This window comes from Schistocerca piceifrons, chromosome X (genome assembly GCF_021461385.2).
Source record: "Schistocerca piceifrons isolate TAMUIC-IGC-003096 chromosome X, iqSchPice1.1, whole genome shotgun sequence".
Classification (NCBI taxonomy): Eukaryota; Metazoa; Arthropoda; class Insecta; order Orthoptera; family Acrididae; genus Schistocerca; species Schistocerca piceifrons.
This window is the reverse complement of record NC_060149.1, coordinates 72,835,843-72,851,504: the sequence shown is the minus strand read 5'-3', so window position 1 is coordinate 72,851,504 and position 15,662 is coordinate 72,835,843. Positions and strand designations below refer to the sequence as shown.

The window sequence follows — 15,662 nt, the reverse complement described above, 5'->3', positions numbered from 1 at the left end:
TCTCGCGGTTCTAGGCGCTCAGTCCGGAGCCGCGCGACTGCTAAGGTCGCAGGTTCGAATCCTGCCTCGGGCATGGATGTGTGTGATGTCGTTAGGTTAGTTAGGTTTAAGTAGTTCTAAGTTCTAGGGGACTGATGACCACAGATGTTAAGTCCCATAGTGCTCAGAGCCATTTTTGAACTAACATAGCTTCTTTAGGAGATGTGGTCTGCCAGAACATTCAGAAGCTTATTTCTACCAGGTGCTGTAAAACACCGGCCATCATGGGAAAACTACTTGCCTATTATTCCCAGACCATTACCCATTTAAGACGACTAGGAGAATATCGGCGCATCATCTCCGAGCTGAACAGAGCCACCTTCCCCCAGCTACCGGAAACCGACTCTGGCGTGTATGATAGTGAATAGAACGTGCATTCACGCGCGTTGCAGGAATGAAATACTGCGAAGCTTGTGGTTCATTTGCAGGCGAAAGGTCCGGCGATGCGGGCGCTGGCGGCGCAGCAGCCGCGGGCGAGCGCGTCGAGCGGCGGACCGCGCAAGAAGCTTTTCCTCACCGACGGCTGCCAGGTGCCGCTCTCTGGCATCTGCATCTACGTCTTCCGCCTCAACACCGGCAAGCAGCTGCCCGAGGAGGGCTTCCACAAGGTCTGACACTGTAAAACAATTAGACCATAAGCGTATGTTCTCCATTCTCATTGGAAATGCATATGGATGGCTAAGGTCAACACCGTACAACCAAAAACCTTGAGACAGTAACAGCAGTAAGTTTCGAAGAATCGCACCTAAAATGCTTGTCGGTCTGAGTGTATATAGTTCAGTTACGACGTTAAGATCGCTCCCTCTTGCGAATGTTGCCCTCTGTCCCTCCATTTATCCCTCCTATGAACTCTGATCCTCACCCCTCCTCCTTTCCTCTGTCCTTTCCTTGGGCTCGCCCCCCCCCCCTTCCATCCTGTTTTATCCCCACCTAACCTCTCTCTGCCTCCCCTCTCCCCCCCCCCCCCCGAGTCCTTTTGTATACCCCTCCTCTGCCTTTCCCCACTCCCTGTCGCGTCTGCCCAGCACCCGCCCCCCTCTTATGGGTCCTCGTCCTCCATCGGCTCCTTTCCTCCCCTCCCCCCCCCCCCACTTCGTTTTTTCCTCTCCTTCTCCCCTTTCCATTCCCGTCATCTGTCCAGGTTCCCCCCATGTGCCCTCGGCTGTGGCATATCATATTTGTGCCAATTTTTTTTTAGAGCAGTGTTCAAGTGAATGTTCAGTGTTGTTCGTCTTTCCAAAGTGTTGCGAACAGAAACCATGCAATCGCTGGATGTAAATTTTATATCTCTTGCGAACAGAAACCAGACTGTCGCTGTGTTTTTTTAATTGTCTGTCTATTCTTTAACCTGTCTGCTTCATATGTATTTTATTAGCATCATCAACCCTTTTTTCTATGTTTTAAGTTCCACGATTTTCCGCCATTTTACCATTTAAGTAACCGATTTTATCGCCTGCTTTTATTATTTATTATCTTCATCGATTTAAAACAAATTCTGTAGGCTGACGAGCGGCGTACTATGGTGCTGCCAGCCCGCCCCCTTTGGGGAGAATCTAAACTCAATAAAGAAAAACAAAAAATTAGGAGCGTTTAGCACATCAAGGCTCTTAACTTCTCTTGTATCATGCAAGGTGTTGGCACAAAATTTGTTATCTGTTCCGGATGTCTGAGTACTACTGAGTTCATTTACCATTTATATTGAGACCACAGTATTATACAGAGAGAAATTAATTTTTACCGTCTTACGTGTTGGACAAAGTACGTTGACTTGTGGCTTCCTATTCCAAAGCGAACACCAACCTGTGGCTGATGCTTATGGCGTACTGTTTTGCATATTTAAGCTTGCTGAATTAAATACGCTGGCGGATGGATGGAAAGTTTTTTTCAGATCGTCATTGAGCTATTTACCAACAAGGTGGTCCATTGATAGTGAACGGGCCAAATATGTCACGAAATTAGGATCAAACGAAAAAACTACAAAGAAACCGGATACCGAGCAGCATACATTGCACACGTCCGTTGGGTATTTTGATCACAATAGCCATACATCAACACGATATCGACCTTTTCCGCAATTGGTAAACGGTCCATTTTAACACGGGTAATGTATCACGAAGCACATACCGTCCGCACTGGTGGAATGTTACGTGATACCACGTACTTATACGTTTGTGACTATTACAGCGCCATCTACCACAAAGCGAAAAAAGTGGTCCAACTAAAACATTCATATTTCTTTACGTACTACACGAATATGTAATAAAAAATGGGGGTTCCTATTTAAAAAAAACGCAGTTGATATCCGTTTGACCTATGGCAGCGCCATCTAGCGGGCCAACCATAGCGCCATCTGGTTGTCCCCTTCAAGCTAGACAAGTTTCGTTCGTTGTAGTTTTTTCGTTTGACGCTTTTTTCGTGAGATATTTGGCCTGGTCATGATCAAAGCTCCACCCTGTATTAGCTCTTCTTTGAGATTTCCGAATATTGCCGGAAACCATAAATTTTCGACTGTGTAAGCCAAGTCACTTACAATAAAAAGAGATCTTCTTCGCTGGAGCCAGAAAAGGCAAATACAGAACAGCATGATACCACCCATCTGCTTTGATCCTGATGCCACCAAAATAATGGGGACAAACCACACGTCGGAATCTAATACGCGTAAACTACGTGCTTTAACAAGAATTACAGCTAATGTCATTTCGTTACGTTAATTAACATCTCCTGATCCCAACAAAACTGTCGCCTTTCACTCTGAACTTGACCTCCGGTTACAATACAGAGTAGTCTTTCATCACTACCCACATTCCAAAACATACCATAAAGCCGAAATAAATACTGTCACTGTTCTGTTCTACACTCCTGGAAATTGAAATAAGAACACCGTGAATTCATTGTCCCAGGAAGGGGAAACTTTATTGACACATTCCTGGGGTCAGATACATCACATGATCACACTGACAGAACCACAGGCACATAGACACAGGCAACAGAGCATGCACAATGTCGGCACTAGTACAGTGTATATCCACCTTTCGCAGCAATGCAGGCTGCTATTCTCCCATGGAGACGATCGTAGAGATGCTGGATGTAGTCCTGTGGAACGGCTTGCCATGCCATTTCCACCTGGCGCCTCAGTTGGACCAGCGTTCGTGCTGGACGTGCAGACCGCGTGAGACGACGCTTCATCCAGTCCCAAACATGCTCAATGGGGGACAGATCCGGAAATCTTGCTGGCCAGGGTAGTTGACTTACACCTTCTAGAGCACGTTGGGTGGCACGGGATACATGCGGACGTGCATTGTCCTGTTGGAACAGCAAGTTCCCTTGCCGGTCTAGGAATGGTAGAACGATGGGTTCGATGACGGTTTGGATGTACCGTGCACGATTCAGTGTCCCCTCGACGATCACCAGTGGTGTACGGCCAGTGTAGGAGATCGCTCCCCACACCATGATGCCGGGTGTTGGCCCTGTGTGCCTCGGTCGTATGCAGTCCTGATTGTGGCGCTCACCTGCACGGCGCCAAACACGCATACGACCATCATTGGCACCAAGGCAGAAGCGACTCTCATCGCTGAAGACGACACGTCTCCATTCGTCCCTCCATTCACGCCTGTCGCGACACCACTGGAGGCGGGCTGCACGATGTTGGGGCGTGAGCGGAAGACGGCCTAACGGTGTGCGGGACCGTAGCCCAGCTTCATGGAGACGGTTGCGAATGGTCCTCGCCGATACCGCAGGAGCAACAGTGTCCCTAATTTGCTGGGAAGTGGCGGTGCGGTCCCCTACGGCACTGCGTAGGATCCTACGGTCTTGGCGTGCATCCGTGCGTCGCTGCGGTCCGGTCCCAGGTCGACGGGCACGTGCACCTTCCGCCGACCACTGGCGACAACATCGATGTACTGTGGAGACCTCACGCCCCACGTGTTGAGCAATTCGGCGGTACGTCCACCCGGCCTCCCGCATGCCCACTATACGCCCTCGCTCAAAGTCCGTCAACTGCACATACGGTTCACGTCCACGCTGTCGCGGCATGCTACCAGTGTTAAAGACTGCGATGGAGCTCCGTATGCCACGGCAAACTGGCTGACACTGACGGCGGCGGTGCACAAATGCTGCGCAGCTAGCACCATTCGACGGCCAACACCGCGGTTCCTGGTGTGTCCGCTGTGCCGTGCGTGTGATCATTGCTTGTACAGCCCTCTCGCAGTGTCCGGAGCAAGTATGGTGGGTCTGACACACCGGTGTCAATGTGTTCTATTTTCCATTTCCAGGAGTGTATTTATGTGATGTCACATCACCATTATGTCGAGGGCCAAAGCCGACATTGGTACCAGCAGTTTCCACCCAGCCTTTCGGTCGCTTCCCTCGAGTGATTGAGATAAGCGGACGGGCGTGTGTGCAGGACCTGTTCTGTGGCGTGCTGGACATGGCGCGCGTCGGACTGGTGACGTCGGTGGAGCGGGTAATGGAGCACGTCTTCATGGAGGCGCTCGCCTACCCCGCGCCGGACGTCGACGACGACGACTGCACCTGTCCGCTGGTGCGCAACCAGCTGCTGCCCGGCCTGCGCTCCTTCTGCAGCGCCCTCAGGGGTGTGTATTTCCCACTTCACAGCTTCTATTTTATATACGTGAACCGTTAGAGTGGTACCACCGTTCATAGCAACACCTGAAGCTAGTATGATTAGATAATGTAGTAAATGATGCTCATGACTGCTTCATAAATTATCTCTTCACTATTAAAGTGAGTATCAAAACTTGACATACACCGCCTGACCTGACAAAAAAAGGGAAGCACTCACGATGGAGGAGGAAAAGAAATGAAACTTCACCGGCTGATGACATGTGACCATATTTCAATGATTATATTAATAATATAGAGTCAAATTTACAAAAAACGTGGCGGTCTGAGCCCACTTATCAGTATGACGTTGCACCCTCTCTGATCTGGATGCATGCACTGATTCCGGTAGGTACGATGTCATAAGACTTTTGTAATCTCTCCGGTGGCAAGCTGACCATCAGCTGTTGCAACTGGTCCTTGATATTCTGGATACTGGAGCTAGGACGCAGTTGACATTCAAGCAGTCCGACACATATTCTAGCGGGGATAGATCTGTCGATCTTGCTGATCACAGAAGTACACCAATAAATTCAGACAATTCATGGAGACATGTGCCATGCGTGGACGTGCATTGTCCTGTTGAGTAATGAGACCACAGTACAGTGGCATGAGACGTCACACATGAGGACGTAAGATGTCCGAGACGTACCGTTGTGTTGTCAGAGGTCCCCTGAATCACTAACAGCCGCGACCTGAAGTCATAGCTGATGGCTTCCCACTCCATGGTTGGCGAGAGTAACACCGTTGTACCTGTATAAAACATTGGAAGACCCGGACCTCTCCCTCTGTAATCATGGTACTCGCCGCCGATGGTAGTGTGGGGTAGTGCAGAACGGGGATTCAACACTGAACACAATGCGACGTCATTATTCGGTAGTCTATGCTTTCTGGTCAAGGGATTATTCAAAACGCAGCCGTTTGTGATGTGGTGTTAATGGCAGCACACGCATCAGACGGTAATGCCCTAGCCCACCTGCTCTGACCAGTGGTGTGGAGTGATACAGAATGTTGCAGAGAATCGATTACTTGTTTTTGTACGGCAGGAGCAGGTGAGAAGGAAGGAGTGCTTGGTCCACTGTAGTGCCACACTCCCTTGTGGTGGTCATATGCGACCGGCCACCACCTTGATGGCGACTGTGCCTGCCCACACATTGCCATGTAGCCCAATAACCGGTCACTGTCACATCCGAATGCCCCAAATATCTAGATATTGCGTTATTGGGCCAGCCTGTCAAATGGAGACCCTTTAAAACTTTGTCAATACAGTCGCATGAGACGTCACACGTGAAGACGTAAGATGTCCTAGACGTACCGTTGTGTTGTCAGAGGTCCCCTGAATCAATAACAGCCGCGACCTGACGGCTTCCCACTCCATGATGGCAAGAGTAACACACGTGCACGAGACATTTCCGTGTCCTTCAGTAATAATGAGCGTATGGCATTGGTGGCCGGGAGACCCCTCGCGGGGCGGTTCGGCCGCCGCTCCACAAGTTCTTTAACGGCCATTACGGCGAGTGAATGAGGATGAAATGATGATGAAAGATACACAACACCCACTCATCTCGAGGCAGAGAAAAATCCCTGACCCTGCCGGGAATCGTACCCAGGACCCCCTGCGCGAGAAGCGAGAACGCTACCGCAAGACCACGAGCCGCAGACTGTCCTTCAGTGATCACTCACTATCTGACGGTCCTACGAACATATGTCCGGAAATGCATCGTTGCCACGGTAGATGGGGAACAAGTCAAGGTGGTGTTTGTGTACGGCGAAGCAGATGGAAATGGTCGAGAGGCAGCAAGGCTATACCAAAACAGTTACCCTCACAGACATAAACCACATCACACAACATCCTAAGGCCGGTTTGGGCGTTTGTGTGGTCATGGGTCCTTTCAGACAGATGAACGTGCATGGAGGAGACGGACTGTGAGTATTCCAGATCTGGAGGACAGGATTCTACAGGATATTGAGGGGAATCCTAGGACAAACTCCAGGCAAGTGGATAGACAGCACAGTGTAAGTCAAACCACGATTTGTGTATCCTTGATGACAACCGCTACTATCTCTATCATCTGCAATGAGTGCAAGGATTATCAGCAACGAATTTCCCTCTCCGGGAAGGGTTTTGTCGATGGTTTTTGCACCAGACAATCACGTTTATGAGATTTCTGTCATTAGTCTTCTTTATCGACGAAGCAGAACTGGTATCACTAATCACCATAATCGTCATCTGTGGGCTACAGACACGGCAAGTGGTCAGAGAAACTTTCATCCGTCAGCGTCATCTACCGTGTCAGCGATACATTTCCGGACACGTGTTCCTCCATTTACAGTCAGAATCCGCTCCTGCAGTTAGTCGGTTTTATTAATGCACGCCCTGTACACCCGCCGATGGTATGTACGTGTACGAAGATACAGTGACTTCCGACCATGCTTTCTCGGTGATTCATTATTTTGTCAGGTAGCGTATTTTTTCTGCAAATAATATCAATAGCTTTCAGAAGGTGACTATTTAGTACGTCTACTGGAGTGACAAATAAAATGAAATATATCTGAATATTTATTCGTATTGATAATCTGCAGAACAATAAGGGCGTACCTAGCGGAGGGCGGGGTAGAACATGATGGCACCACAACCCTTCCCCCCTTTGTCCCCTCCCCCATGGACCCTCACAAAACTAGTTTGAGAATAGACTATGCCATGGGCATTGGCTAGCAGCAAGTACGCTCAGTTATTTGTCGTGAAAATTGAAACCTATTTCACTATTTGCCGCCATTAGCCTTGCAACTGAAAACACATGACTCTGGGATCCAAAAACTTTCAATAAAGTTGTCCCTTCAATTTGTGAATTTTTTTCTATGTTACTAGTCAATCTCAAAACTAACTGAACGTGAACATAGCAAGAATTTGCGTGTAACTGAACGTTATAATAATTTAATAACATCATGTGTAAGGGCATGGATGTGTGTGATGTCCTTAGGTTAGTTAGGTTTAAGTAGTTCTAAGTTCTAGGGGACTGATGACCACAGATGTTAAGTCCCATAGTGCTCAGAGCGATTTGAACCATCGTGTGTAAATCTCAAACACACTCTACTCTTTCATTTAAGAATATTGTTAGTAATAGGTACCTATAGGAAAGTGGTAGTGTTAGTGTGTTTGGTGATTAATATGCAAAGTTTTTCACTAGTTTGGAGTTTTATTATGAAGCAAATAACGCTTTTGTAACAAGTTATGCTACTATCATGTTTGTGAATGTTTGTGGCTACCCTGAAAAGTAAATGGCACTGTAGCTCTTCTCCACACCGAGAACCCTCGTACTGGCGAATTTTAATGTGATCAGTCTCACACGGCGCCTGCTCCGTCGCGGCCGATATCTCAACCTACCCCAAGCTGCAGTACCGTTATTGTTCGATGACTCTGCTATTGATGGATCGTCCGGTCTTTCCTACAGAGACTTTTCTACATGAACAAGGTATGCGGTATATCACCGAGTGGGTCCTCTTTGTCCTTAGTCGATCCTAGACACTATCTGATCTCCTTCGTCCGTTTGCAAGTAGTCTTTACGCCATGGTTGCGCAATATACTGCCGATTCTGTCCATCATCCTGGGGACAAAAGGCAGAAAGGTTGTACACGATATCAGAAAGTGTCTGGGATCGTCAAAGGACGAAAGGCATTAACTCAAAAACTTGGAAATAAACCGCTTACCGTGAACATGTGGAAAAATCTGTTGGAATGATCGAACGATTTATCAGTACCAAGATCATCGAACATGAACGGTAGTGGAGGTTGCGGCCGTAAGAGCAATCACACCCAGTTCTTCATAGTAGCCAAAGAAATTTACGAACATGAAGAGAACGGATCCTGAATTCTCGTGCTGCAGCGAACGACCGAGGCGGGTAAGAAGGGTAACCATAGCGGAAAGGCCCTCAAGAGGTTGCCGCCAGAGGTACATATACACTGAGGTGACAAAAGTCACGGGATAACGATATACACATATACAGATGGCTGAAGTATCACATACACGAGGTATAGAAGGGCAGTGCATTGGTGGAGCTGCCATTTTTACCCAGGGGATTCATGTGAAAAGATTTCCGACGTGATTATGGTCGCATGGCGGGAATTCAGACTTTGAACGAGGAATGGTAGTTTGAGCTAGACGTATGGAACATTCCACGTCGGTAATCGTTAGGGAATTCAATATTCCGAGATCCACAGTATCAAGAGTGTGCCGAGAAAAACAAATTTCATGCATTGCCTCTCACCACGGACAACGCAGAGGCCGACGGCCTTCACTTAACGATCGAGCGCAGCGGCGTCTGCGTAGAGTTGTCAGTGCTAACAGACAACTAACAGCGCTTGAAATAACCGCAGAAACCACTGAAAGATGTACGACGAACATAATCGTTGGACACTGCTACGAAATGTGGCGTTAATGGGCTATGCCAGCAGACGACTGACGCAAATGTCTTTGCTAGCAGCACCCGCCTGCAGCGACTCTCCTTGGCTCGTAACCATATCGGTTGGACACGAGTCGACTGAAAAACGGTGACCTGGTCATACGAGTCTCGATTTCAGTTAGTAAGAGTTGATGGTAGGGTTCGAGTGTGGCGCAGAACGCCACGAAGCCATGGATCTAATTCGTCAGGAAGGCACTGTGCAAGCTGGTCGTGGCTCCGTAATGATGTAAGCTGTGTTTACATGAAACGGACTGGGTCCTCCAGTCCAGCTGAGCCGGTTATTGATCGGAAATAGTTATTTTCGGTTACCCGGAGACCAATTTTAACGATTCATGGTCCTCATGTGAAATTTTTATGGGTCACTATTGTTGGTGACTGGTAGGTAGAATATGCTGGACAATTCGGGGCCATATCCCGTCGAGTTGCTGGACAACGCTGGTCAAACGGAGGTCCGACACGATGTTAGGAGGTAACCCATGACTTGTCATCTCAGTGTAATCTGCGATCATGGGCTCGAATCCAGTCCGCCACCAGCAAATAAAGGTGAATCTTTGACAATCCCAGTCACTCGTGGTGGAGAAACGTCAAAAAATCATTGAAAAAACAACAGCCAAAAATACCGAGAGAAAAGCGTACAGACAATATGCCAATAAGTGGCCACGAAAGCTTCAGCAATAGAATGAATTGTCAGTAGTAAGGTAAGGCTAATTGTGTCAAAGAGCTCTGAGTGAAGGTCTTATGGCCGTGTGTATCTGTGTGCGCAGTGTGCGAGGAAGTGTGCGACGAGCCGAACCTGTTCGAGGACGGGCAGACCCTGATGGCGGGCGTGCGCAGCCTGGAGGAGGCTCGCGAGATGATCGCGACGGCCGACCAGCTGGCCGCCCTCGAGGCCCGCGTCAAGGTCTGGATGCGCCGCGTCCAGGAGGTCTGTACCCTCATCGCTGCTACTACACAGACCACTACGCTTTTGTCCAGTTAACTGTCGAATTCAGCCATACACCTCAGAACAAACTACTCTCTCATTACTGCGTCACAGAATCTGACTCAACGTGCATCTACCATCGAAAATTATAGCATTTTTGTACGGTAGGTCGGTAAAAATTCCGAGACTGTTTTGGCACCCAGTGTCCAGCACTGTTTCTGACTTGGCAGCCACAATGCGACGCTCTTTAATCATCAGAAGACGATGACTATATTTCTTCCGTATTAAAAATATTCTGGGCTATCTAACAGCTTAAATATTTTGTAGTTATTTTCTATATCAGTTTAATATACATTAATGGCCATTAAAATTGCTACACCAAGAAAAAATGCAGATGATAAACGGGAATTCATTGGACAAATATATTACACTAGAACTGACATGTGATTACATTTTCACGCAGTTTAGGTGCATAGATCCTGAGAAATCAGTACCCAGAACAACCACCTCTGGCCCTAATAACGGACTTGATACGCCTGGGCATTGAGTCAAACAGAGATTGGATGGTGTGTACAAGTACAGCTGCCCATGCAGCTTCAACACAATACCACAGTTCATCCACAGTAGTGACTAGCGTATTGTGACGAGCCAGTTGCTCGGCCACCATTCACCAGACGTTTTCAATTGGTGAGAGATCTGGAGAATGCGCTGGCCAGGGCAGCAGTCGAACATTTTCTGTATCCAGAAAGGCCCGTACAGGACCTGCAACATGCGGCCGTGCATTATCCTGCTGAAACGTACTGTTTCGCAGGGATCGAATGAAGGGTAGAGCCACGGGTCGTAACACGTCTGAAATGTAACGTCCACTGTTCAAAGTGCCGTCAATGCGAACAAGAGGTAACCGAGACGTGTAACCAATGGCACCCCATACCATCACGCCTTGTGATACGCCAGTATGACGATGACGAATACACGCTTCCAATGTGCATTCACCGCGATGTCGCCAAACACGGATGCGACCATCATGATGCTGTAAACACAACCTGAATTAATCCGATAAAATGACGTTTCGCCATTCGTGCACCCAGGTTCGTCGTTGAGTACACCATCGCAGGCGCTCCTGTCTGTGATGCAGCGTCAAGGGTAACAGCAGCCATGGTCTCCGAGCTGATAGTCCACGTTGCTGCAAACGCCGCCCAACTGTTCGCGCAGATGGTTGTTGTCTTGCAAACGCCCCCGTCTGTTGACTCAGGGATCGAGACGTGGCTGCACGATCCGTTACAGGCATGCGGATAAGATGCCTGTCATCTCCGCTGCCAGTGATACGAGGCCGTTGGGATCCAGCACGGCGTTCCGTATTACCCTCCTGAACCCACCGATTCCATATTCTGCTAACAGTCATTGGATCTCGACCAATGCGAGCAGCAATGTCGCGATACGATAAACCGCAATCATAGGCTACAATCCCACCTTTATCAAAGTCGGAAACGTGATGGTACGTATTTCTCCTCCTTTCACGAAGCATCACAACAACGTTTCACCAGGCAACGCCGGTCAACTGCTGTTTGTGTATGAGAAATCGGTTGGAAGCTTTCCTCATGTCAGCACGTTGTAGGTGTCGCCACCGGCACCAACTTTGTGTGAATGCTCTGAAAAGCTAATCATTTGCATATCACAGCATCTGCTTCCTGTCGGTTAAATTTCGCGTCTGTAGCACGTCATCTTCGTGGTGCAGCAATTTTAATTGCCAGTAGTGTATATTTATTTCTATAACCATAGGTGACTGCTAAGATCTCAATATACCATAGGTACAAATTAAGGGTTCGCCAGATTAAAATTTATGGGCAGTAGAAAAGAAATTTCGATTTGCTTGAACGAAGTGGTGGCATCTGTAAGGTCATCCCATGGAGGGGGCAGGAGAATCAGTCTTCAGACGCCATCTGAACACTGGTCGATGCACTGTCTGTTGCAGCTATTCGCTGTAGGCGCTCGCGTGTGTGTAATCGATGAGTGCTTGCTGTCATATATCATTAAAATTTTGGTTTCAATGTATTCGCTGCTCCCACGAATTTCGTTGTAGAGTTGTTTTCATATAGCACTCCTGACATTTTTGTGGGTCTCCAGTTACAAGCCCATTTACAGCTGAAGAGCTACGATTTGGAGAATATCTATAGTTTCTTTTCCTGTAATAGATGAAGCGACTGAAAATGACTAGAATTTATTGTCTCTTACCTTTACGCATATGAGAGGAAAAGTATAATTTGTAAGAGGAACATACAACGTATCCCCAATTTATTCAGTTATAAAAATATTATGAACAAAAGTTAATACAGCTATCAACTTTTCAGCAGCATTAAGTTGTCAGTTTTTCCACCTGTACGATAGTCGTATCGCATCCGTCGAAACTTACCATCCGTAGAAACAAGAAGTCTTCTCAGGCGCCCCTTCGCTTGTGAAAACAAGTTGAAGTAGGGAAGGACTTTAAACAGCTTCGAAACCTGTTGCCTTTATGTTATCCGAATAATTCGTTATAGCCTCGTGACAGCGAAAGATCGAACTATTATTTCTCAATCTTCAGCGGATGGCTTTAAGCACCTGTGCGACAACCGTAACTAAACCAGTTTTCGTCGTCTGGAAAAAAGCTAATCAGATAGAGCGATGAACATATTTTTACATTTTTTTACTTTTCTTTTCGACCCGAGGTACGAGGTGCCATGTGCCTATTTTTCAAGGAGTGTGACACCAAAAAGTAACGTACCTTCTTCACTTTAATGTGAGATTAAAGAATTACATGTACTGAAGAAGTGGACGAGTGCAAGAACTTCTAGTTTCTGGCTGGAATGCACGGGCACCCTCCCCACTCCCCTTTCGTGCAGTATTTTGTAAAAGACTTTACGATGAACAACTACGTAGGAAGGAGTGACGTAAGGCTAACAGAATATTTTGAGCAAGCGTAGATAGTTGTCACACCTTCCTGCCACAACTGCAATAATATCCGCACGCAGAACACTTTTGTTTCAGGAAGATTGCAGTCCTCCGTAGTACTTTGTTGCGGGTTCTAATCTTGAATTTTGCGCACGATCCATTGTGTTCTTAATCTGCAACGCTGCCATTGAAGTCAGAAGACATGCCTGGTAGACTTTACTACATAAAAGTAATCTCTCACATTAATGGCAATCTCATTGTTGCAGGATGCAGGCAGTGGTTTTGGTCTCGTCTTGTGCTTTATTACCGTTTTCCTCCTCTTTCTCGTTAGGTATATATAATGTTTGTACTCTGTTTGAATAGTATATAGAATTTTTAAACTAATGTTTATTACGTTAGAAATAAAAAAACTGACTAGAAATAAAAAGCTCCCTGTAATTCTAGTGATCTGTCTCTCGCAATGAAAAGAACACACGCCTACCTTGCTCTCTTGTACGTGTAAGCGGAGCACTTTGCGTCACACTGAATACGCATTACCTCTACTAACAGATATCAGACACGCGCTTTGAACCAAATAAAAACTTACTTTGTTCTTCAGATTTGATTCACATATTCAGCCACTAAAAATTAGTTACAAGAAATGAATCGCTCCAGTGGCATTTCTACCTTCCGGAAAGAATTGAGTGAAATGTAGCATTAAGAATTTACGTTCTTGAAACCCGTAGCTACTCTGTTACAGTCCCTACGTGCTCCTGTCAAGGTGTCAGTCCGAAAGAATTTTCAGCACAGTGTGCTTTCTCTGCAGCAACCTTCTCTTCAGTGGCTGATGAAGAAAAGCGTTGCCACGGAACGAGATTTTATTTTCAGCTACCCGTCTCATGCTCCGAGCATCTAAGCAACACTATCAGTCTCATCACAATATCACCTCATTGTGCAAAAAATTGCTCTTTGGTAGAAGCTGCAGAAGCAGTACACTGTGCATTTTGGTTCTAGAGTATACTCTTTCTGCTTCTTAAAGGGGCTGCTTACTTCACAATGTTAAGGTTATGGGATTTTTGCCGAAATTAAGAAGTCCGTAACTCTTCCTTAAAGTTCGATTAGTTAGCTCAACAAACGGGGCGTGCTCTATACGTTAGCAGAGAAACACTGCAGAACTTAGTGTGAGTAAGTAACCACCTGACTTTCTCTCTTCAAGGTTAGTATTATAGGAATTAAGTGAGAAAGGTGGGTCTAAACTCGTCACGAAATCGTGTCAAATAGTCCTCTAGCGTGATAACTGCAATTAACTAGCCTCGTTCTGCCTCATTTCGTAATTTTGATCGTAAAGCAGTTAGTAAACTTCGCAATTATCTCCTACTCTGTCACTAATCTATCAACTGCCTCTGCAATTTTATGGCCAATTATTCCTGAACACGTTCTTTCAGTTCACTAGAAGTTTCCACAGAATAATAAATTACTGCTTTCAGATAATATGCTTTGAGCTGTTTTACTGAAGTAAGACTCGAACGTGTTCCAGGTTCTGATGGAGAGCCAGCAGCTGCGTCGGGAGAACGACTCCAGTGGCCCTCAAGACGAGCTGGAGTACTGGAAGAAACGGGGAGCGCAATTCTCGCAAATAGTTTCTCATCTGCAAAGCAAGGAGGTTCGATAAGTTTCTTTCTTACTGATTATATGATAAGTACACAGTTGGAATCATGGTTGATGCTTCGGGAACATTCGTCGATCTAAGGCGGCCTTCACTTGTCTGTCTGCGAAACTATGTAACTTAGAGGAAGACTAGTATACTCGTAGATTCTGAGTAGTTGTCCTCTCGTCGCCAGAGCCAGTAGTTACGATAATGCTAGGTAAGACTTGCTCTCAGTGGCCTGGATGTCAATATATAACCAAGGCTGATGTGCGTGCAGCATGATGATGCAGTCCTAGAGACACTAGCCCATGCTGATGACGCCACCTCTTCAGTGGAAGGTAATGCTCAAAGAGAATTGAAATTTAAGGTCAGAATCTCGTTGTAGAAGCTCCAGTATTGGTGTGATCAAAAAAACTCTCGAATGTTCTATTACGTAATTTCACCAATCATCGTTATGCACATTTGAGCCTACCTTTTCCTTGCACTCTTATAACTTTGTCCATCAGAATGGGCTCTTTTCCGCTCGTCAGACCAATTTGTTCTGATCTTCTTGAGTTTCTCTGGAAGACCAACACTCCAGTCGTGAATTTTCTGCCTAAAATTTTTTATGTGGTATGTCAACTTGTGTTATTTCTGTGATTGTAGATTTTCCCGTTGCACACACCTGATATATTCCTCGCAGTGTTTAGAAATACACGAATAGCCAAAGAAACAGGCATACCTGCCTATAATAGTGTAGGGCGCCCGCGAGCACGCAGAAGTGCCGCAACACGACGTGGCATGGACTCCACTAATGTCTGAAGATGTGCTGGAGCCGATTGACACCATGTATCCTGCAGGTCTCTCCATAAATCCGTAAGGGTACGACGGGGTGGAGATCTCTTCTGAACAGCACGTTGCAAGGCATTCCAGATATGCTCTATAATGTGGCGAGTAGAAGTGTTTAAGATCAGAAGAGCGTTTCTGGAGTCACTCTGTGGCATTCCTGGATGTGTGAGGTGTAGCATTGTCCTGTTGGAATTGCCGAAGTCCGTCGGAATGCACGATGGACACAAATGGATTCCGGTGA

General features: G+C 46.7%; 1 protein-coding gene across 1 annotated transcript in view; it reads left to right on the top strand.

The window, feature by feature from the left end:
• LOC124722180 (dynein axonemal heavy chain 5) overlaps positions 1–15,662 on the top strand; it is an 843,802-nt gene that overhangs the window by 39,335 nt on the left and 788,805 nt on the right. The window contains exons 6-9 of the mRNA XM_047247380.1: positions 507–647; positions 4,442–4,631; positions 9,884–10,044; positions 14,483–14,608. Of these exons, the coding sequence (XP_047103336.1) occupies positions 507–647; positions 4,442–4,631; positions 9,884–10,044; positions 14,483–14,608 (618 nt within the window). The remainder of the gene's footprint in view (positions 1–506; positions 648–4,441; positions 4,632–9,883; positions 10,045–14,482; positions 14,609–15,662) is intronic.